The sequence below is a fragment of the Podarcis pityusensis genome (genome assembly GCF_964106645.2).
Source record: "Podarcis pityusensis genome assembly, chromosome: 2".
NCBI lineage: Eukaryota > Metazoa > Chordata > Lepidosauria > Squamata > Lacertidae > Podarcis > Podarcis pityusensis.
In genome coordinates, this window is record NC_138029.1 from 32,033,340 (window position 1) to 32,055,975 (window position 22,636).

Genomic DNA, 22,636 nt, shown 5'->3' on the forward strand with positions numbered 1-22,636 from the left:
TGAGTCAAGTTAGAAAGCAACAAGCAGTGCCTTCTCAAATAACCTTGCAGACCCTTTGATATCAGAACGGGAGCTATGAGCTTCACACACTAACACTTTCCCCACAAATTGGGAGAGGGAGGGAACAGAGACACGACTGCAGCTCTGGTTTCAGAGTACCAGGTAAGGTGGCACTCTCAAAGAAAACAGAAGCAGCAGCAGTAGTTGCCTGGGAGGAGAGAAGGACTACTTCCCAACCACTGAAGAGAGAAAGTAGCTGTCAATTCCGCCTTATCAAAAGCATTCAGTATATAATTTGGGGTGGGAAACCTGTGGTACTCCAGATGGTGTTTGGACTCCAACTCCCATCAGTCCCAGCCAGCATGGCCAGTGGTCTGGGGTGATGGGGATTGTGGTTCATTCCATCAACACTTGGAGGGCCCTATCCCTGAACTGTAAGAGGCAAGCAGCCCTCTCAAGTGCTTGATGGACAAGATGTTCAAGAGGATGAGGTGTCAGATATGTTCCTTTGTACAGGGTGAGTCCTTTAAAAGAGGCCCCGTGGAAGCAGAGTACACATGTTCCACAGGGCCTCTTTTAAAAGACTCACCCTGTATATAGACCCCTTCCAGCACAAAGGGTGCTGTCACAAGCAGGCTAAGGATATTGACTTCCTCTAAAGGTAAAGAAAGGGTAAAGGACCCCTGGACGGTTAAGTCCAGTCAAAGGCAACTACGGGGTTGCGGCACTCATCTCGCTTTCAGGCCAAGGGAACCGGCGTTTGTCCACTGACAGCTTTCCGTGTCATGTGGCCATCATGACTAAACCGCTTCTGGTGCAACGGAACACCATGACGGAAACCAGAGTGCATGGAAATGCCGTTTACCTTCCTGCCATAGTGGTGCCTATTTATCTACTTGCACTGGTTTGCTTTTCAACTGCTAGGATGGCAGAAACTGGGACAGAGCAACGGGAGTTCACTCAGTCACAGGGATTCGATCTGCCGACCTTTTGATCAGCAAGCCCAAGAGGCTCAGTGGTTTTTAGACCACAGCACCACCTGCGTCCCCATAGTCACCTTTGACTGGACTTAACCATCCAGGGGTCCTTTACCTTTTACCTTGACTTCCTCTAAGACAGAGTCACTCAGATAACACCAGTCCCAACTGAATTAATCAAACTAAAGGTGAGAAGGAGGACAGAAGGCCCCTTTTGCAGTAGAAACTATTCTAAGGAACATTATACTCAGAAGACAGCAGCTGTACCACAGCTAACAGAAACTTCCACAAGACCTGTTCTCCAAGGAGCTCAGCTCTCTTCTCCTTCTCATCTTATATAACTTCCACTGTATCTGACACAAATGCATCCTTTTAATCTTGTTTATGTGTTCCCACAGACACACAAAGTTAGGTACACCCAGAATAATGGAATAGGTGAGGGGAAAGAAGCCTCACAAACCAGCTACCAACAAAGCGCTAATGGAGAGATGACCATAGATCACAATCACCTGAGTGGTTATTGAAGAGCTCTTGCTCTCTCACCATCACTTGTACTAACCCCTCCAGCTACTGTTCTGCCACTGGGGTACTTCTAGATTCTTCCTGTGACATAAAATCAATTTCTTTGTAGCAGCGTTCTTCAAGCCCAAGCCTTTCTGGCTCCTGAAAGATACCAGACGATAAATAAACTACCCAAGTAGAGCATTCAGAAATAAGATTTCACATTTAGTTCTAGCAACCAGGGCCAGAGCTCCATGTTGGAGTGTCTGCTTTGCATGCAGAAGGTACCAGAAGGTGTCTCCATTAGAAAGACTCCTGCCTGAAACTCATCTATAAAGCCACAACCAATCAGTATAGACAATACTGAGCCAGGCTTACCAATGGCCTCATTCAATATAAGGCATCTCCCTATGTAATGTATTGAAATACCTTTTCCAAGAATTCGACAACGTGCCATTGTCATAACATATAATTTGTCACACAAAGTGCTTTATATTAACAGGCATTGGTGTGCAGCACATCTATTACAGTGGTAGGTACCTTGGTTGTTGAACTTAATCCGTTCTGGGAGTCCGTTCAACTCCCGGAGCGGTTCGAAAACCAAGGTGTGGCTTCCGATTGGTTGCAGGAGCTTCCTGCACTCAACTGGAAGCCGTGGAAGCCGCGTTGGATGTTCAGCTTCCAAAAAAGTTGGCAAACCAAAACACTCACTTCCAGGTTTGCTGCTTTCGGGAGCCAAAACATCAGAGTACCAAGGCATTTGACAATCAAGGTATGACTGTATAGCAAGTATCCCATACTGTCAAAATGTTTTGGACTACAACTCCCATCAGCCACAGCCAACACAGCCATGCTGATTGGTTGCTGAGAGCTGTAGCCCAAAGTATCTGGAGGACATGAGGTTAGGGAAGGCTGATGTATGTTATTGTGCGGGCAAAGTTTTCATTCCTATTGTAATCTAACACAGTGTTTCCCAAACTTTGTAGTTTTTGGACTACAACTCCCATCATCCCTAGCTAGCAGAACTAGTGGTCAGGGATGATGAGAACTGTAGTCCAGAAACAGCTGGAGATCCAAGTTTGGGGGGAAATTGTCTAACATATACCCAGTTCTGCCACTGCTTCATATTCTAGTGATTAACAGAACAGAATCCAAGTAAGAACAGGTTTGATTCTCAGTGGCTAGAATCACTAGAAAGGTGGGAAAGGTTTAGCACTTACTTCCACAGTGTCCCTAAATCATTCTTTCACTCCCTCCCCTTTTTGATGAATAGTACCCATTCACAATAGTACCCATTCACCCGGGACGCGGGTGGCACTGTGGGTTAAACCACAGAGCCTAGGACTTGCCGATCAGAAGGTCGGCGGTTCGAATCCCCACCACGGGGTAAGCTCCCGTTGCTCGGTCCCTGCTCCTGTCAACCTAGCAGTTTGAAAGCATGTCAAAGTGCAAGTAGATAAATAGGTACCACTCCGGCGGGAAGGTAAACGGTGTTTCCATGCGCTGCTCTGGTTTGCCAGAAGCGGCTTAGTCATGCTGGTCACATGACCTGGAAGCTGTACGCTGGCTCCCTCGGCCAATAAAGCGAGATGAGCACCGCAACCCCAGAGTCATCCGCAACTGGACCTAATGGTTAGGGGTCCCTTTACCTTTACCCATTCACATGTGTTCCCATTCACAAATATATAGTACCCATTCACAAAGGAAAGTGCATGGCAACACTATTACAGTGAGACCAACCTGCCCTCATCCATAATGGTGTGTTACATCTTCTGAGGGCCCTTGCATACAAACTGTCCTTCTGCATGCAACTCACCTGTATGAAGCCTATCTTACACCGCAGGCTCTGTATTGGTCTGCTGATGCACTTGACCCCCAAAATTCACACTTGCTGCTCTGCTAATACTGACAAGAAAACACTGGCCCCTCCAAACTGGTGTTTCGTTGCGGAAGTTTTCTGCAACGTGCTCTTGATACAAATAGCAGTGCCTCCCCTCCTTAATATTAAGCAATGGGTAGGCAGATGGAAGCTTTTAAAAAACAACCACCACCAAGCCAGAATTAAGGACTAGTTAAGATTCAGTTTCCCTTATTCCTTCCTGACCTTTGTACATAAGCACATCAGTCTAGGCTCTGAGATGAATGCAAAATTCCCCAAGATGTGTAGTGAACTGTTTTGCAAACATTTTTCGGAAGCCAAACATCCAACTCTCCTGCAGCCAATCAGAAGCTGTGCCTTAGTTGTCGAACGGTTTCAGGAGTTGAACAGATTCCTGGAATGAATTAAGTTCGAGAACCAAGGTACCACTGTATCCCTGTAGGTCAGGCCAGTAGAAGCGTAGGGATGAAGTACTCTGTGTTAAACTTTACTGTTTACTGATTCTAAAAACTGGCCACAGGAACAGAATACTGGACTAGAAAGTGGACCATTGGGTTAATGTAGGCAGTGGCATTGGAAGAATCTTCAGTCCTCCAGATGTTATTAGGCTCCAACTCGCATCAGCCCCATCCAGCCTCGCCAATGGCCCTGCTGTAGTCCAGGATCATCTGGAGAGCTGCAGGCTCCCCACTACTAGTTTAATGGAACAAGATTGCTCCTAAAAGTGAGCGAGCAATGACTGCCAGGTCCCAGAGCTTTTATTGAGACAGGCAACAGTAAACAGCCTCCATTTGAAATTCATGAACCTTCCCCATAATCTAACTCCAAGTTCGTTACCATCTCCCATTCCCCAAGGGGGAAACAACCCATCAGCAAATGCCAGCACAGAAAGGCAGGGACCCACAGGCACTTTAAGAGCAGGGGAAATGTAAAATGCAAAAAGGTTTGTGATCAGAAAGAACAATAAGGTGTTGTGAGTAACTCCAGCTCCGCCAGGCACTGCTCATTGCATTTGATTGAGTAGACCTGAAGTTTCAGATTCAGGCTGCGAAGCAGCAGGGAAGGCAAAAATTAAATAAGTCTGACATTTTTAATAACAATTTCCAAACAGTTGGAAGCCAGCGGCACCTTCTTCCTATGGAAATGCACAGCCCGCGGTAGATTTGCCACTTTGGGCTGAGCTGTTTGCATTTAATGACAAATCCTTTCCAAATCTCGCACTCTGCAGAAGCGGCCGGGCCCAGAGGAGTTTCAAGTTTCAGAGAAATTAATTCAAAAATGGTAACAAGGCGAAGATTAAAAACAAACATGAGATGCTCAGAAGGAGAGGAGTTTCAGGGCATGAATGCCACTTTGTCAAGGTTCCAGCGAGAGGTGGGAAGGGGCAAAGAGCTCAGTCAACGGCCCATAGCCAGGTGGCACTTGGCAAGGAAAGGAGAAGAGGAGGTGCCCAGGCCACAGCAGCCCCTCTTGTCCAGGTGGGCAGTCAGAGTGTGGCAAAGGAGATGGAAGTCTGGAAGTGCTGTGAAACTACTCCATGCTCCCCAAAGACAATCTTCCTCACCAAATATTACATGTTTGGTGGCAGGGTCTTGAATCTGCCAGCCACTCTCTGCAGAAACCACAACATTATTAATATTACAGCTCTTAGGATGAGCACAACAATTTCCTCTCCCCCCAACCCCACTACTGGTCTCCTTCTCACCTACCCTTCAACTGATCCTTCAAGGCCACTTCCCACCACTTCTTCCCTAGGAAACGAAAGCTACCCCTAGAAATCAATGGGCCAAGTGTAGTTAACAGCAGAGCCAAAGAAGCTAACAGAGGGAATTCCATTTTCTAATGGAAGCCTTGTCCAAATGAGAACAAAAAGGGAACACAACCTTTGCCCCCCCCCCAAAAAAAGGTTTAATGTTGTTGTTTAGTCGTGTCCAACTCTTCATGAGCCCATGGACCAGAGCACGCCAGGCACTTCTGTCTTCCACTGCCTCCCGCAGTTTGGTCGAACTCATGCTGGCAGCTTCAAGAACACTGTCCAACCATCTCGTCCTCTGTCGTCCCCTTCTCCTTGTGCCCTCCATCTTTGCCAACATCAGGGTCTTTTCTCTTCTCATGAGGTGGCCAAAGTATTGGAGCCTCAGCTTCAGGATCTGTCGTTCCAGTGAGCACTCAGGGCTGATTTGCTTCAGAATGGAGAGGTTTGATCTTCTTGCAGTCCATGGGACTCTCAAGAGTCTCCTCCAGCACCATAATTCAAAAGCATCAATTCTTCGGACCTTTGTTGGCAAGGTGATGCCTCTGCTTTTTAAGATGCTGTCTAGGTTTGTCATTGCTTTTCACCCAAGAAGCAGGTTTAATAAGGGATACTTAAAAAAGAATTTGAGGAGTACGTTGCTTAAACAATGAAGGCCAACGTAAAAGACAGTCAACAAAAATCTCTAAATATGTTAGCAACAGGAGATTGGCTAGGGAGGCGGTTGGACCTTTGCATGCCAAGGGAGTCAACAGGAGGGCAAAGGAGGTTAAGGAGATTGCAGAGAAGCTGAACGACTTTGGCTTCACAGCAGACAGGGCCTGCCTGCTCATGAGGCACAGTGAGGCAGCTGCCTCGGTGCCAGGCTCCTGGGGCAGTGCTGCCACTGCACACCCAGTGTGCATTGCCACAGGGCAGTGGGCTCCTGCCACTTGCTGCTGCAGACACCACCTGCTGCTTGCTGCCGCTGCTGCTGCTGCCTGGTGGTCATTGCTTCATCCTGCTCCTCCTTCGCTGTGCCCATGCCACCCCACTGCTGCGGCCTACCCACTGCTGTGCCTTCTCCTCCTGGGGAAGGCCTGATGGACAGGCAGTTGGGGTGTGTGGGCTGTGGTGTGTGTGGCCATGGATTGGTTGTGGCAGGGGGGCACAGCTACAGCAGAGGGGGATCAAGTATCCAGGAGTGGCGAGTGTCTGTCAGTGGTGAGTGGCAGGGACAAGCTAGTGGCAACTAGAAGCAGGAGGGGGGGCACAGGGGGAGTGGGAAGGAAGAAGCAAAGTGGCAAAATGTCACAGGAAGGGCCTTGCAGCAGAAGATAAAGAGCAGATCCCTATGCCTAAACTGACTTTCATTGGAAAGGGAGTCCAAGGAACTGAGGGAAATAGTGGTTATGAGAGATTATGTTTTAGGCTTTATAAACAAAATGAAAACTAACAAATTGCCAGGTGGTGCAACTATATGTGTACATCGTGTTGCCGCTCCTCCCATCTTCAGACGTGAATTTCCCACTACAGAAGTTTCTGGGAAATGTAACACAATACGCAGTCCCATACCCACCAACATTTCTCTGATGAAGATAGGGATGTCCCATTCCATAATGTTAATTTTACTATTTATACCCCACACACATTTAATGGGTTGCCCCAGTACTCACAATAACCAACCACATGCTTCTCAGGAAGCCCAAAAGCAGGGCTAATAACAATAATATGGGGGCTATTGTTTTTTTGTTTGTTATTATGGTATGTATTTTGTACTTTTACACTGTGATCTTCAGATGAAGGGTGGGATAGAAATTTAATAAATAAAGTAATCACTGCCACACAAGTAAGTCATCAACATTTTATTAATTTCCACTGCTGAAATTGTACAAGAGAGATAGAAAAGACACAGAGCCTGCCTGGACAGGGAAGAGCCCCATGGTCACATGTGTTTCCCACTACGCATGAAAAGATGCCTCAGACAGTGATCTGCACTTAGATCTCACCACAAAGCATTCAACTTTAGCAGCACAAAGCATTTTAAATACAATACACAGTATACTGGGCTCAATGTATCTGATGTCTCCATCTCTCTGCACAAGAACCACAAGGCCCATAGGGATGAGAATGAAGCCCTGGTTGTGAAGCAACGCACTGGGGCTTTAGGATGGAGCTCCAAGCACATTCTGAAGATCTATGTGGTATTTGTGTTTTGTGGGAACATTGAGAATTGCAGTGCCACCAATCTCTTGCTTGGCCATAGGCCTGTCTGAGTACAGAGCAGTGAGGGCCACTGTCTACCACCAGGGAACCCTGGGACTTGCCTAAGCTCCATCCACTGTTACAGCTTGGAAGTATTTTGTAGGTACCAGATGCAAGGCAGTGTGTGCAAGCAGCAACAGGCCACTTAGAGAACCCTTTGTGCCCAAGCTAGGAAATGTAGTGGTCAGTCTGGCTTGGAGCCCAACTCCAGCAAGCACGGCTGTTGAGCGAATGCTCTGGGATCCTATTAATGCTGTAAGCAATGAGCCAGACCAGAAAGGACGGTTTTAAAGATTAAAAAATTGTCTCTGGCAGGCAGAAATCAGAGAGATGCTCCGAGATGCAGAGACTCAATAAGAAGTTGAGCAGAGATAACCCTGACTCCCCAGCTCCAATATGTCAGGTGAAATCACACCATGTTGCAAACATTCATTGGAATTGAAACCTGCTATTGAGAGGGCAATGTTAAAATCTTCCCATGGGAGTGGGCCTGGGCTAACTAGATAGCAGCATCCGGGATCTTCCCCACACACGGGAGAATTGTTACCGCAGGCCTTCCTAAGGCTGGCAGCAGTATCCTATCCTCCAGGAAAATATTGCCACTCCAGGAGGGAAGGATTCTGCTACACCGTTCCCCATGCTAGCTCTCATGATCTTCCTGGCCTGCCTTCCCCAGGGCCCCTTCCTCCTCTCTTCTCTTCATGGCCTCCAGCACAGCCAATTCTTTTGCTTCTTTCTTTTGGTTCCGGGCTTCAAACTCCAACCTGCAACAATCGAGAAATCTGTATCAGCATGGAATGTTTAAGTCCACTGTGCTCTTTCAATTGTAAGGACAATGATTTTATTATTTGTACCCCCACCCATCTGACTGGATTGCCCCAGCCACATCAGGTGGCTTCCAACATGTATAAAAACATAATAAAACATTGCACATTAAAAAGCTCCCCTATACAGGGCTGCCTTCAGATGTCTTCTAAAGGTTATATAGTTACTCATCTCTTTGACATCTGATGGGAGGGCGTTCCAGGTTGCCACCACCAAGAATGCCCTCTGCCTGGCTCCTTGTAGCTTCACTTCTCACAGTGAGGGAACTGCCAGAAGACCCTCAGTGCTGGATCTCTGTGTCCAGGCTGAACGATGGGGGTGGAGACGCTCCAAACAGCCGAGACAGAAAAAATACTACTCTGCTAAGCCACTCACTTCTGCTGCTTCAACACTGATCCCTCCTAGGAGAGGCTCTGGACAAGTAAACCATCTAAGGCAGCCATGTGGAAGACTCTAGCTGAGGACCCAATGGCTTCAGGGATTCAACATTCTTAATTAAAGGTGCCCGGAAAAGCCTGTTCAGAGCTCGGGAACCATCATGGGAACAGACATAGTCTAACCACTATGAGAATTGTGTGGGCAAGGACAACGGATTCGCTCATGCTTCTTCAAACGGCATGGCAGCAGCATCAGACAGAATCCAGTATCGCAGCAGACTGCTTGGTACAAAAGCTCTCCCTTGCCAAGACAGTCCTTAAAACAACAAATGCAGTGCTCCAGGTAACTATTATGCACACACCAATGGCTTACTCACACTTGCATAATAAATTCTGGTTGCCATATCTGTTTTCAAAGAATTCAGAATGTGCTAGTACTGTCAAAACTGACAGAGGGCACAGCAACTAGAATATCAGGCAGTGGATAGTTGCAGACTTGAAACTATGGGGAGGCAGCAACAGTGCAGAGCACAGAATCTTTGTTCCAAACACCACACTTCTTGTAGGTTTTGAACATTGAAATGAAACTGTTGAAATTTCATCTTCAGGGATGTTGGAAAGTATTTTAGCTATTCCCATCTGTGAATTTGTGTTTAGTCTGTAATATGACTAGCATTGTACGGGACTTCAAAATAAAAGAAAGATAAGCAAGGAGTTACAGCACAGTAGAATCTAGGCCTTATTGTGCCCAAGTGAACCAAAGTCAAGGTCAGCCAACCTGTTTTTGATTATTCTTTTCACTATCAGATCTGTTGTGAGATTGTTGCCACTGTCGACCAGCCGGAAGATATTACGCTTCTTGGGTTCCTGCAAATATGGGGAAGAGAGATGAGAGGACACAAGGCAATGGCTCTTTAGAGGCATTCCAAAGAAGTTAACAACAGGCATTTGCCAAAATAGTTTCTGAATGCCCAATATGCGCCACAGCTGCAGGAAAAGCTGACAACTCAAGTGCATTCAAGGAAGGAACAGAACTGAACTTTCCCACAGCAAGGAGAGGCTTGCCACTTGGTCACACAAATGACAGGACAAGCCTTATTACCCAGTTACCCACATACTCATTTTTCAAAAACTGCCCTCCAGAAGGGAACCCAATTCTCTGCCATGCACTGTGGTTTGGGCAATAGATGGCATGAAATCAGCACTAACCAGGAAGGAGTTTTCTGCTTACCTCATATGGATCTGACCCGTTCTTGTCTGGTACCACCTCTGTCATTCCATGGCACACAAAGTCTACCTGCAGAGAAACAGCAATAGTCACTATCGCCTTCGCTCGCAGGCTCCCCTACAGTATGATGTGGCTACCTGTGAAACTTCAGAAGCAAAGGGACATATCTCTCAAGCGCTTGTCTACCACAGGTACAGTATGAAGGGAGACAACTGCCAGCAACTCGCCCACAAAAATATAGGCAGTTACCTCCATGGCTGATCCAAAACATATTGGTACAATCGTTAATGTGTTCTCTTCCTCACAAGCATCCTGGTACTGCAGCCCACCCCTCATCAAATAGGGAACAATAGTCAGGCTGGGTACAGATGATAGCTTTTCAGAACCAGAGGAGAAGCTACAGAGTAATTGCTGCTAGAAATACATGCATTCGTTCCCCTTTCCCCATGTGCCCCAGCATGTTCTCCGGCCAAACTAATTTACAGGTGTGTATAGATACTTCCTTTTAACAACAGGTTCCCAAGAGCATACACTCCCTGCCCCAGTTAGTAGAAATCACACAAACACAATCAATCAATCAATGGAACTATACTCACCTTAAAATGATCCAGCAGATCAGCAGTGATGGAATAGGGGGCTCCAATCACCACCTCAGAAACATACTAAGAGGAGGAGGGAGGGAGGGAGAGAAGACAACAGTCACTCTGGATTCCCACATCTGCCAATGGCTGTTTCAGTTACTGAACTCTGTGTATCAGGCACCCTCCAGTGACATTTTTAAGCTTACCAGGTGGTCTACCACAGCCAGATGTGCTCGGCTTTATCTGGCTCATTCTGACCAAGTCCTAGTTGTAAGAGGAAGATTTCATCTAATACTCACCCTGCAGGCTAGAACACTGAGGGTTCGTTCATGCACATTCATGATTGGATAGTTCTTGCCTTTGTACAGATTCACCTCCTACGATTAAAATATGACAATCAGCACAAGTGGAAGTTTTGCATTCCCACCCCTCCCTCCCTCCCAGCTGAGATGAGAAGGAACGAATGACCAACCCTGCCTGGGCAGTGTGATGCTGATACCCACCTGGTCAAAATGTAGCCCCACAATTATATAAGGTCGCTTTGCTATCTGGTGCGCTTTCTCCAGGAAGTCCACATGACCAACATCTGGAGAGTGTATGTATTAAGGATAAAAGCCTGTGGCACAGAATGAGAAGTAGCGACTTTCTGTTTGCTTCTCATAGACTCTATGCTTCTTTTCCTGGTAGTCTCAGCAACCGCTGACAATCTGAGTTACTATGGTTTGGATGCACACAGACACTCAGCGCTGGAGCAACTGAGTAGCTGTGGAAGTGAACTTACCACATTGTTTACAGACTTCCAATACCCTATATCAGGGTCAAGCGCAAGGGAAACCAATTCTACAGTTGACATAAAAAATCTTCCGGCACAGCACTGGTGGTTTGGCACTTGTGACCTATAACTTCAGAGTGACCTTGTAACTCTTTTAAAATGTGTTTTTCCTTTAAAAAATACTAATAAAGCAACAAATGTTGCCTGCAATGACTAAAGACTGACAAGCAAAGACAGGTGGCTGAGACCAGCAGATGAATCATGGATGCGTAGGTCTATCAAATGCAAAGTGAAGGTCGGGGAAAGGTGGGTTTCCTTTATGGGAGGGGGAAACATGGAAAGCCCTGTTTAAGGCATGTCTGTACACATCCTTTATTGTTCATGTGCCTTTCACTCAACCATTGTAGCGGCAGCAGCTGAAATGTAACAGACTGGGATGCATTGGAATGCGTGATCCAGGACGACCCAGGCAGAGTTCAGCTTCTTCGAAGATGGTTGTTAGAGTTTATAACTCAAAGACTCCTGGGCTAGTTTGGCTATCACAGCAGAAAATTCTTAACACATATGGTTTTAAAGAGGAAGTGCAAAAGCCTATGTTTTGAGCTGACTGTATTTCTGGCACATCAGTAAGGAACCTGGGCTCAAAATGCACTCTCTACTACAGTAGAAACTGTAGAAGGGATGGCAATGCCTTGCAAGGTCTGAGTCAAACAAGAACAACTATAGCCGACTTGTTCTCCTCAGAGTGGTACAATCCACAGAGTTCCATGGGAAGAGCGATTGATTGTTAAACCACTCTGGGAGGGGAATAGGGGTTTCTTAACAACTTTCAACAAAACAAAGCAAAAGCAAAACACAGCAGGGCCATTTGAGACCTGGGGTACAGTAAGACCAAACACAAGGTGGCAGGAACCCGTAATTTGCCTCACAGACACCTCCTTCCACCCGGCCCAAAAGGAAACAGGATACGAAAGAGGTCAAAAGCACCAGCCACGTAGATTATAGTATCTCCTGGTTGTGGCTCCTTGCCAGATGCAAACTGTATGATCTTCTGGGATGTCTGCAGAAACTGGGAAACTCCGGTCCAGGGGCTGTGACTTTTAGGGCACTGGAGAAAAGAGTACAACTTTAATACCTTGGCAGGCTTCAGTTGGGATGAGTTGTGAAAGAAGCAGACTGAAATGTCATTGAGAACGCACTCCTAGCACAGGCATGCCACACAGTTAACACAACATCCCACCTTTATCAATAGGTGCTTGCAGACAGATGTTTACTGCCAGATCAATGCACAAAAGTTTTTGGTTTTTTTCAGTGTCCATGTGATATTGTGGACAAAATACCAGCCCATATTTTTACCCCATTTGATCTGGATTTCCCCTTTCTGGGAGAAATCTGGAAAGTAAAAAAGAAAACTTCGATGACTCATTTGAGATATCTCAACAACCTATTTGTAGAGTTTAGCTCCACCACGCGGCAGCAATAAGTACTGCTTCTACAGCTAGTTTAGTCAACCAATCTGATATACACACATTACAACGCTGGTGCCAAAGCACACATTCCTGAGGCCAGAAAAAAAAGCACAAAGTTTTTCCAAGACACAATAAGCTTCCACGTGACTCTACTGTATAACTTGGCAGATGCTAAAGGTATTTCAGTTGGCCGAAATAGATATTCCATTGAAGTCCTGGTGAGACTAGAAATCAGCTGCAAAAAACCCCAAACAATCTCCTTGATCACTGAGCTGATGTTCACACCAACAAGCTTATCTTTTCACAAGTAACTCTCAACAAAACAACAGGAAATAAAGTGGCATGAACAAGCAGATACTTTCTTGGCCATATTAACAGTTCACAGCAGATGAAGCTGCATGTCTGCTACGATTGTCAGGATTGTGGGATGTAAACACAGGAGCAGACAATGACAACATTCCTAGAGTGTACATGTTAGAACATGGGGAGGGATGTCAGTCCAGCAAGCAGGTAAACTTCCTGGGGACGGACTTCCTCTGCATGTGACCAGAGGTGGGTGTGGCCTCACCTGTGCAGGTAAATGATAAAAGCACAGGGCAGGCAGCCATCTCTCTCTCTCTCTCTGCCATTTTCTTTCGATGAGGAAACATCTAAGGGTGCTCTCTTGGCTCCCAGCCAAGAGAGGAGATAAGGACTATCTTGCTACAAGATAGATTCTGAATGTATGTAACCTTTTTAAGCTGTCTGCCTTCTGGGATCATATTGTGAACAGAACGTGAGTAAACTCTTTTATACTTTTATAAAGACTGTGTCGTGTCTTGTATTTTAAGAGGGAACAAAGGGGAAATTACCAGAGTAATTATTATAGAGGTTCTAGCGAACCTGTGCACACGTTACCGTTGCGAACTTAAAGGGGAATGTTTATAAACTCTGCTGATATTTTGGGAACTTGTTAGCACAAGTTGGATAAGGATATAATTAGTCAATATATCCTCTCCTGCACCCCAGAACATTCCCACAAGGATGAAAGCTGCAATTCATGTCTTTTAATCCTTCACTAGATTGGGAGATAAAACCACTACAGCTTGTCCCACCCATTCTCTCTGTGGCTTTTTCATCTTCATTTTACCCTGCTGTGAATAGTGTGTTGCGTATCTAGTAGTTACTTAACCATGACATTGTCCCAGATTCTGCCTGTTCCCATCACACCCTCCACTGTTGAAGTCAGGTCTGCTCAGGGTAAAACCGGGCAGGGAAAAGCCACAGTAAAAAATGCAAAACCACACAGCATGCAGGAATCACATCCCAGGCTTCATTTGCAGTCACTGGAAATGGTACTCACTTTCCCAAAGTTATCTGTGTGCTTCCGATAATCCATGTCTTCATCCTAAGAGAGAAAGCAAGCATGTCAATGAATTGTGGAAAAATGCCTATACGACTTTCTAGTTAAGGAAGGAAACACAGGGTGCTAGGGATCAGAAATGGCAAGGGTGGGAAGTTTATTGCCCTCCAGAGGTTGTTGGACTCCAACTCCCATCAGCCCCATCCAGCAAGGCCAATGGACAAGAGATGATGGGAATTATGGCCCAGCAACACCAGGCCAGCCACAGGTTCGCCACCCTTGTGATAGGAAATAGCTGCCATCACTCAAGTTTTCCCACCCTAAGTACATAAAAGGAGTCCTGCTGGATGAGAACAAAGGCCCTTCTAGTACAGCGTCCGTTTTTCACAGTGGCCAGCCAGATACCTATGGGAAACCTGCAAGTGCAGCAGCCCTCTCCCCACCTGTGATTCCCAGCAATTGATATTTGGAAGCATACTGCCCCTTGACACTGGAGGTAGTACAAGCATTTCACATCCATGTAAAGAAGACAATCTCTCAGTTCAAACTAAAACAGACACTTAATGGGACAGTGTTTGGTTTCCGTCTTCAGCCCACGCACATCAAGATGCAAAGTGAAACTCAAGATCAAATGCTTCAATTCCACAACCCCATGTATATCTTCAGGACAAGCCATCTTGCCCACAAGGCAAACGGCAACAATCTGACACCGACACACAAATATACATGTACACACTCCTGACCTGTGATGTCCTGTACCATTCTCCAGGCAACCCACCTGAAAACCCTGCTCCCTAATCCCATCGCTGCCATCTGATGACCTACATGAACAGCTTCTGAATCCTTTTCTTCCCTCCTTGCCAGTCCATCAACACAGTACATGTGGTCTAAACACTAAGAGTGATAATTCTGTGCAGATTGCAAAGGCCACTTCATCAAACATATGTTTTTTCTCTTTGTTTTTGGCACTTGCTGCCTCAAAGGCTTCTGCCAAACAGCTTCTAGTCCTGGCGCACGCAAGCAGCAGAGCTTGCTACAATCTGTCCAGGAAGCAATCTCAGATCAGAAAGCCCGGATTGCCTTGGTAAGTCAGTGTAGCCAAGAAGCCCCGTTCCCCACCTCAAGCTCTTTCATTGACTCACAATGTTGCTGTGGTGAGCCTTGGTCATGAGCAGCATGCGGCCAACCAGATCTGTGGTGGATACTCCCTGAGTGCGCTTACATTCCCTGCAATAAGACAAGCTCAGAGTGAGATAGGGTCCCTTGGCAATGGCTACTCACCATGTTCACACTACACTCACATTCACATTTCCTTCCTGCCCCAAGATTATCCCTGAAGCACACCACATTTATATGGGGACAAGGGAATGGCACCAAGAAGCCTAATGTAATATTGACACTGAAGCTAAATGGGCTCAGGCATGACCAGCATTTCTGCAGGAGGCCACCTGGGAATTGACATGTACACATTTCAAACTGTATGGAAGGAAAGCAAGCTACAAACGCAATGAATAAAATTAACTGATCCGCTCAGCAATGTTTCGCTATTCTGATATGGGGACGGATTTTGAGCAGGGCAACAACAGTCCTAAGCAGGGCATCACCTGTATCTCCCAGCATTCTTTACTTCCTCATAGGTGTCCTTGCCATCCACAGTAAGTGTGATATCATCTGTGAAGGGAAGGGGGGGAAACAGATCATTGCTGGCAAATTAGAGAAGCTGCTTAGGAAGACTAATCAGCGAAAGCCTAAAACCACACACCACAGTTAAGTTATGGTGAACTTGTGTATATGAGCAGGCCTGCCTTCTCTAAAGCTGGGGGAAGCTTTAGTCTGCTGCCCTTCCCAGACTAGATGAGAAAGAGTACTGTGGATCAAACAGAATCCTTTGGGAACACGGATGTAGTAATTTTAGATAACTTGAGTGTTGTTCTGCAGACGGTATTGGTCTCCGTTTTATTTCTGTTCCCAAAAGCACCCTACTGCTTTTTGGAGCACACCTCTATGGCTTTAGTCTATGCTGCGGAATGGATAAAGTCCAGGATAGTGAATGAGCTTGAGATTTACTGGCAAAGACAGAAAACCATTTATTTTAGCCTGAGAGCCACAGTTAGATGCAACTGGGCCGATCATTCACAGATAACCAGCTAGAAGAGAATCAGGTACTCACTCCCATGTACACAGAAGTCACAGTTGTATTTATCCAGCGTTTCCAAGGTTGTGACATAAGGAGCTCCTGGTACAATCTCGTCCACCCACTTGATGGCCTTCACCATTTTGTATCTCTCCTCTTGAGTGAAGACAGGGGGTCCTTTATGCTTGGAGATCTCCTCTGAGATTTAAGACAGACAGAGAGAGAGAAGTTTGTTAATACCAGGTCTGCGTGCGTTCAACAGGTCCATACGTTTCCTAAGCAAACTGGCATCTCGCATCCTAAAGAGTTCCTAGTCCTAATCAGTTCAGAATAAACTTTGGAAAAATATGGGCAGTAGAAGGTGAAGTCTCAAAAGGCTAGACATGGCTTTAAGCGGACAGAAAGGCAGTAATTCATCCCTCTCCTCTCTCGCAATACACCTCTGACTACTGGATGCTGGAGAAAATCAACACTACTGTCATGCTTAGGCTGTGAGCATCTCAGTGGCATCAGGCTAGCAACCCCCAAATTGTGGACTGTGAAATCATGCAGATGGTAGGGGGAGAATCTAGCCATATTGTTACATATTCTGACTGAAAGGAATTTGCTGCTCACAATTTCACTTTCTGGGTTTCTTTCCAGGGGTGCTTCTGTAACAAGGAGAAAAGTGGGCCAGTTTCCTTACCATCTGTGTGGACTCCTACGATCAGATAATCACCCATCGCACGAGCTTGCCGCAGCTGGTTGGAGTGCCCATAATGCACCATATCATAGCTACAAAAAAGAATAGAAAAGACAAAGGGGCTTTTGTGAAGAACTTGCCCTGGTACTGACTGTTATCACAAGACTCTCCTCTTGTAACGCTCATAGTACACCAGTCAATACATCATTTCAGCCAGCTATACTACTAATACCAGTTACTGATGATGGAAAGGTGCTCACAAGCGGCAAAAGATTTTAGTCCTAGTTACATTTATGCTCTTCTGTTAAACATAGATCTGCTCATATCTCTGCATCTCATTTTTGCTCATTGTTACATCATCTGCACTGAGAGACCCACTGTATTGCTTGATGAATGGAAAACCACAAATGTGCATGATTAAATTATTCATCCTGAAGACAACCACAAGTGGAAAATCCCAACTTGATTTTACTATTGCAGGAATCTCCAATCTGGACAGATAACTGGCAATAAGGTGAAGGGTTTGCCTGCCTTCAGTTACCATTTTCAATAGAGAGGGAGGCCTGTGAGGGCAGCGATGGTCACACATGTTTTGCTAAAATGACACAGGAAAGCATTCATAGACCACTTTTGCTTATAACTTGGAGAAAATCAAAGGTGTAATGAGAGCAAAATTATGCTAATATGGGTTACAAATGAATGAAAAAGACAGCAAAGCCTGAGGAGAGCATGAATTCTTCAGGTTTAATCTAACTCTGGTCCAGAAGGTAGCAACTACATAATTAGACTAAAGGCAAGCAGTTACTAATAGGGCTCTTAGTTATGATTTTGCAATTTAGAATGTGTCTTGGTGCCAGCAGTCCCAGGGGTTATCTTCCAGAAGCCACATGGCTTCAAACCTAGTTACCATGACAACACCTGGAAGGGTTCCAGGTGCCATTTGCCCCCTTCCTTGGTAACCCTCATTGGAGTCACGGAGGTAATTGATACAAGCAGCTTCTACGCTTCAGAACACACCAAGAGAAGAGATCGCATGCAAGATGTTGGACTCATTGTGCCCCACAGCTCCAAAGAATTTCCTGGTAACATAAACCCTTTGCTCAGTCACTGGAAATATTCCTGGGACCTTCCCTTAAGGTCCTAGGCTCACTCCATTTCAATAAGGACATGCTGTTCCTCCATGGAATTCCTTCTCAAGGCTTATCGTACTATTAAAATATTAGACTGCTGTAATACCAGATAATATCTATTGCTAACAAGGCAATTGAGACTCTTAATGAAAACTGACCTTGCCTGCTCTCACATGGAATGCACCCTCCCACTCAGATTATGCAGGAAATTTTAGTCCCACTTCTTAAAGCAGAATGCTATGAACAAACTGCAAACCAGATGGCAAGGAATCTTGCATTAATTATGACTGCATACACAAATATTTCTGAATGCCGGAGTAAGCACAGAAAGCACAGTAAACTATTTGTTAATCAATCTCTCCCCAAGAGTTTGATCCCTCCTCAACCACCCCCAAATGTAGTTTCTGCCCATTGCATCTAAACTCCCTGGTGCTGCTTAACTCCACTATATTGGCTCTCTACTCCAATTCCTCTCCTGAACCCCAAAAGGAGAGTGGAACCCCTCTGTTTTCCGCTGAAAACACCCTCAGCACAGAAAGTTAAACCCAAAGGCTTCTACTCATTTCTCATCTTTCTTGACCTGTCACCTTCGATGCACTTAATTACTTTCTGTTACAGATAGGTAGCCGTGTTGGTCTGCCATAGTCAAAATAAAAAAAATCCTTCCAGTAGCACCTTTAAGACCAACTAAGTTAGTTCTTGGTATGAGCTTTCGTGTGCAAGCACACTTCTTCAGATACACCTTCAGATACAGGTGTATCTGAAGAAGTGTGCTTGCACACGAAAGCTCATACCAAGAACTAACTTAGTTGGTCTTAAAGGTGCTACTGGAAGGATTTTTTTTTATTTTGACTATGGCAGACCAACACGGCTACCTATCTGTAACTGGAACCATGGAAGGCACCACACTGAGCCGCATGAAATGGAAGTCCATCAACCGTGTATCTGAAGAAGTGTGCTTGCACACGAAAGCTCATACCAAGAACTAACTTAGTTGGTCTTAAAGGTGCTACTGGAAGGATTTTTTTTTAATTACTTTCTATTACTTGACTTCCTTTGTGACTGTCCAGTGATTCTCCTACCTGTCTAAACAATCTTTGAATGTTTCTGTGAGTAGAACCTTTCCTTCTCTCCCTTGAAGATATGTTTTTGAGCCTCTACTATTCTTTCTACACACTGTCCCCAGGTGACCTCATTAAATCTCATGAATTCAGTATCACCTATACACTAAGAGGACATCCAGCTGTTTCTCTCTACCTCAGAACTTCCTTCCATCAATCACTCATCTGCCCGTCTTATATTTCTTCTTGGAGGGTTGACCTAACTTAATTTACACAGTTGCTGAGAGGGAGAAAAAGTGGGATAGCTGCTGTGTGGAGGGGGGGGGTAGCTAATGACACAGAAGACAGAATCAGAATTCAAAATGACCCTAACAGATCGGAGAACTGGGCCTGGGCTAACAAAATAAATTTTAATAGGGACAAATGCAAGGTTCTGCACTTAGGAGAAAGAACCAGATGTACAAATATAAGATGGGGGACATCTGGCTTACTAGCAGTACATGTGAAAAGGACCTAGGGGTCTTGGTGGACCACAAGTTTAACATGAATCAACAGTGTGATGCAGCAGCAAAAAAAGGCCTATTCTAGGTTGCATTAACAGACGTATGGTGTCTAGATCAAGGAAAGTAATAGTACCACTCTGTTCTGCCTTGGTCAGACCACACCTGGAATACTGTGTTCAATTCTGGACACCACAACTTAAGAAGGATGTTGACAAGCTGGAACATGTGCAGTGGGGGGCAACCAAGATTATCGAAGGGTCTGGAAACTAGGCCTTACAAGGAGCACTTGAAGGAGCTGGGTATGTTTAGCCTGGAAAAGAGGAGACTGAGAGGAGATATGATAGCCATATTCAAATATCTTAAGGGCTTTCACATGAAAGATGGAGCAAGCTTGTTTTCTCCTGCTCTGGAGGGTAGGACTCAAACCAATGGCTTCAAGTTACAAGAAAGGAGATTCCGACTTAACATTCGGAAAAACTTTCTGACAGTAAGAGCTGTTCGGCAGCGGAGTAGACTCCCACAAGAGATGGTGGGCTCTCCTTCCTTTGGAGGTTTTTAAGCAGAGGTTGGATGGCCATCTGTCATGGATGCTTTAGCTGAGATTCCTGCATTGCAGGGGGTTGGGCTAGATGACCCTTGGGTCCCTTCCAACCCTAGGAGTCTAAGATTCTGTGATTCTATGATATGGAACCTATATCTAAGCAGTATACAAAAATAGTACAATAGACAGATCCTACCCATGGTTTAGAAGGTAATAGACAGACGAGGGGGGGGGGAACAGTAAGGAAAGGGAGAGGCAAACAGGTAGCACTTTATAAATTGCTCCAGAACCCTCCCTGCAGCACCAAGTTGGGGAAACAAGGATAACAAAGGAGATACTGAACTCAAAATTTAATGCACTTGACTTCCCACACCAGGTGGTGACCAAAGGAGGCAATAATAAGGGTGGGCTATATGGCATTTCAGAACTTTGTACAGAGCAGTGCGACTTTGTATCGTTTCCTGGTGAGGTGACGTTTATGCCAGTTACAACCTTCGGGCCCATTTACAATCATGGTGAACAGGCCCAGGGGGGAATTTCATTGAGGCCCAATAAACCCAACCCATGACAATAAGGTACAATTTAGGCCATAGGGTAGTCAAAAGATAGCTATGAGCAAACATCATTTTGCAGCCATGAACCGTACACACCTCTCAGAACGAGGGGAATTCAGGGCACAGGATAATCCAAAAGCGCGTCTCAACGTGGAAATTTATGTTTACAACCGTATTCAAGCTCCAAAGTCCCTGCTACGTAACCCCGAGACGAGAACATCCAGTCCCTTCAATAGGATAAGTTTAGTAGGGCCACAGGAACCAGCCAGCTTCGGGATCGAGCCAATCAGGAGCGATGGCGCCACCCACAGAAGCTTCGCTGCCCACTTACCAGCGGGATCGCAGCCAAGAGCCGGGGCTCTGCGATTGGCGCTCTCCAACCGCGAGCGCTCAGCTGATGCGAATTGGCCCGCCGATCTCTTCCACCCACATTCAGAGCAACCCGTTGCAAACCCTGCGCTAGCAGCGGGTACCGTAGAGACAGAAGCCCCGTCGAAACGCAGAGAAGGGGGAGCCAAAGAGTGTCCGCCAAGAGAGAAAAGCAAACAAGAAGGTCGGAGCCTGCCCTGTTAACGGGCAGCAGCTTCGGTACCAGGCGAGCATGATACAGGAAGCCCTCCCTCCACGTGCATGCGGCACACACACACGACACACACAACGCGCGTTCTCCCCGTGAGCGGACGCACGACGCGATTCGGCACCTGCTCTACCCGGAAACAAGCCTGCCCGCCCCACCGAGCTTATGGACTCCCTCCGCTAAGCGCGCAGGACAGCAGCAGCAGCAGCCTCCTGCTCTGGATCCCGCGCTACCCGCGTCCCCCGGAGGGGCTTTGGCAGCGGCGCACAGAAAGCGCCACCCGAGAGGCCACCTGCCGTGGAAATGCCCCACGGCGGGTGACAGGAGCGCCGCCGTCGCGGACGCGAGCGCAGCCCAGCCGAAAGCAGCGCGGACGGGCGTTGCTATGGGGACAAGGGGCAGCCGCTTCGGAGCCACGGCGGCAACCGCGGCAAAGCGAGCGGTTGCCATAGAAATACCCGGGGAAGCGTCTCTTCTGCTGCTGCTGCTGCTGCTGCTGCAGGTGGGCCCCGTCCTGTCCCCCTCGGAAACGGGCTTGGCTGCCTCCCCCGCCCACCCACCCACCCAAGCGCTCACCATCCGTCGCACCACACGCGCACGGGCCGGTTGGCGCCTTTGCCAGAAGGGGAGGAGGCCCCGGCAGCTCCGTTCCGCAGCATCTCCGACCAGCGAGTGCCGGGCTCTTGGGCGGCTGGCCTGACCCCGGCGCTGTCACTCGCTGGGACCTCCCTCGTCACGTGGTCAGGGAGGAGCCGCAGCTCTCGAGCGCGCAGCCATCTTCGGTGGCCGTCACCTGACCAACAGGCGTCGCCCCCCCCCCGCGCTGCCTTACGGCGCGCGCGTCGCCCCGCCCCCTTCACAGGAACCCTCTCCTTGAGTGGGGACTGGGCGCCCCGTTCTCTCGGTCCTTCATTGCTGCACCATCTCCCTTGTGCCGGACGCTCACCGGCCTTCCTCCGCTGCTGGAGACATTTGAGCTCTCTTCCACGCCAGATGTCAGCTTTTGCATCATAATAAGCAAAGTGGCGCCTATTCCCTACCCCAGGACCCTCAAATACTGTACAGTGGTACCTCAGGTTAAGTAATTCGTTCAGGTGGTCCGTTCTTAACCTGAAAACTGTTCTTAACCTGAAGCACCACTTTAGCTAATGGGGCCTCCTGCTGCTGCCGTGCCGCCGGAGCACAATTTCTGTTCTCATCCTGAAGCAAAGTTCTTAACCGGAGGTACTATTTCTGGGTTAGCAGAGTCTGTAATCTGAAGCGTACGTAACCCGAGGTACCGCTGTACATGGTATTTTGTAGGACTGCCTTGCTGAAGGGAGACCAAAGCCCTTGTGATTCTGTTTCCCCTGGCACCCACCCGTATACGTCTGAGACACACGCTAGGGTTGCCACCTTTGTTCTGGCAAAATACAGAACGGTGGGGCGGACGCAATTTCCACCCTGCATCTGTTGCTTGAGTGATTTCAAAACAATCCATTACAATTGATTGCAGCCTAACAGGAT

At 46.9% G+C, this 22,636-nt stretch overlaps 1 protein-coding gene across 1 annotated transcript; it reads right to left on the reverse strand.

Annotated features, from left to right (window-relative positions):
• Positions 1-6,939: 6,939 nt before the first annotated feature.
• On the reverse strand, positions 6,940-21,866 carry PCYT2 (phosphate cytidylyltransferase 2, ethanolamine). The gene is made up of 13 exons (XM_080993971.1): positions 21,707-21,866; positions 16,768-16,856; positions 16,119-16,280; positions 15,553-15,619; positions 15,091-15,175; positions 13,949-13,993; positions 12,107-12,245; positions 10,869-10,951; positions 10,665-10,742; positions 10,381-10,446; positions 9,788-9,853; positions 9,335-9,423; positions 6,940-8,118 (listed from the first exon to the last, which is right to left on the reverse strand). The coding sequence occupies exons 1-13, from the start codon at positions 21,787-21,789 to the stop codon at positions 7,995-7,997; spliced, it is 1,176 nt and encodes a 391-aa protein (XP_080850097.1). The 5' UTR covers positions 21,790-21,866; the 3' UTR covers positions 6,940-7,994.
• Positions 21,867-22,636: the final 770 nt, after the last annotated feature.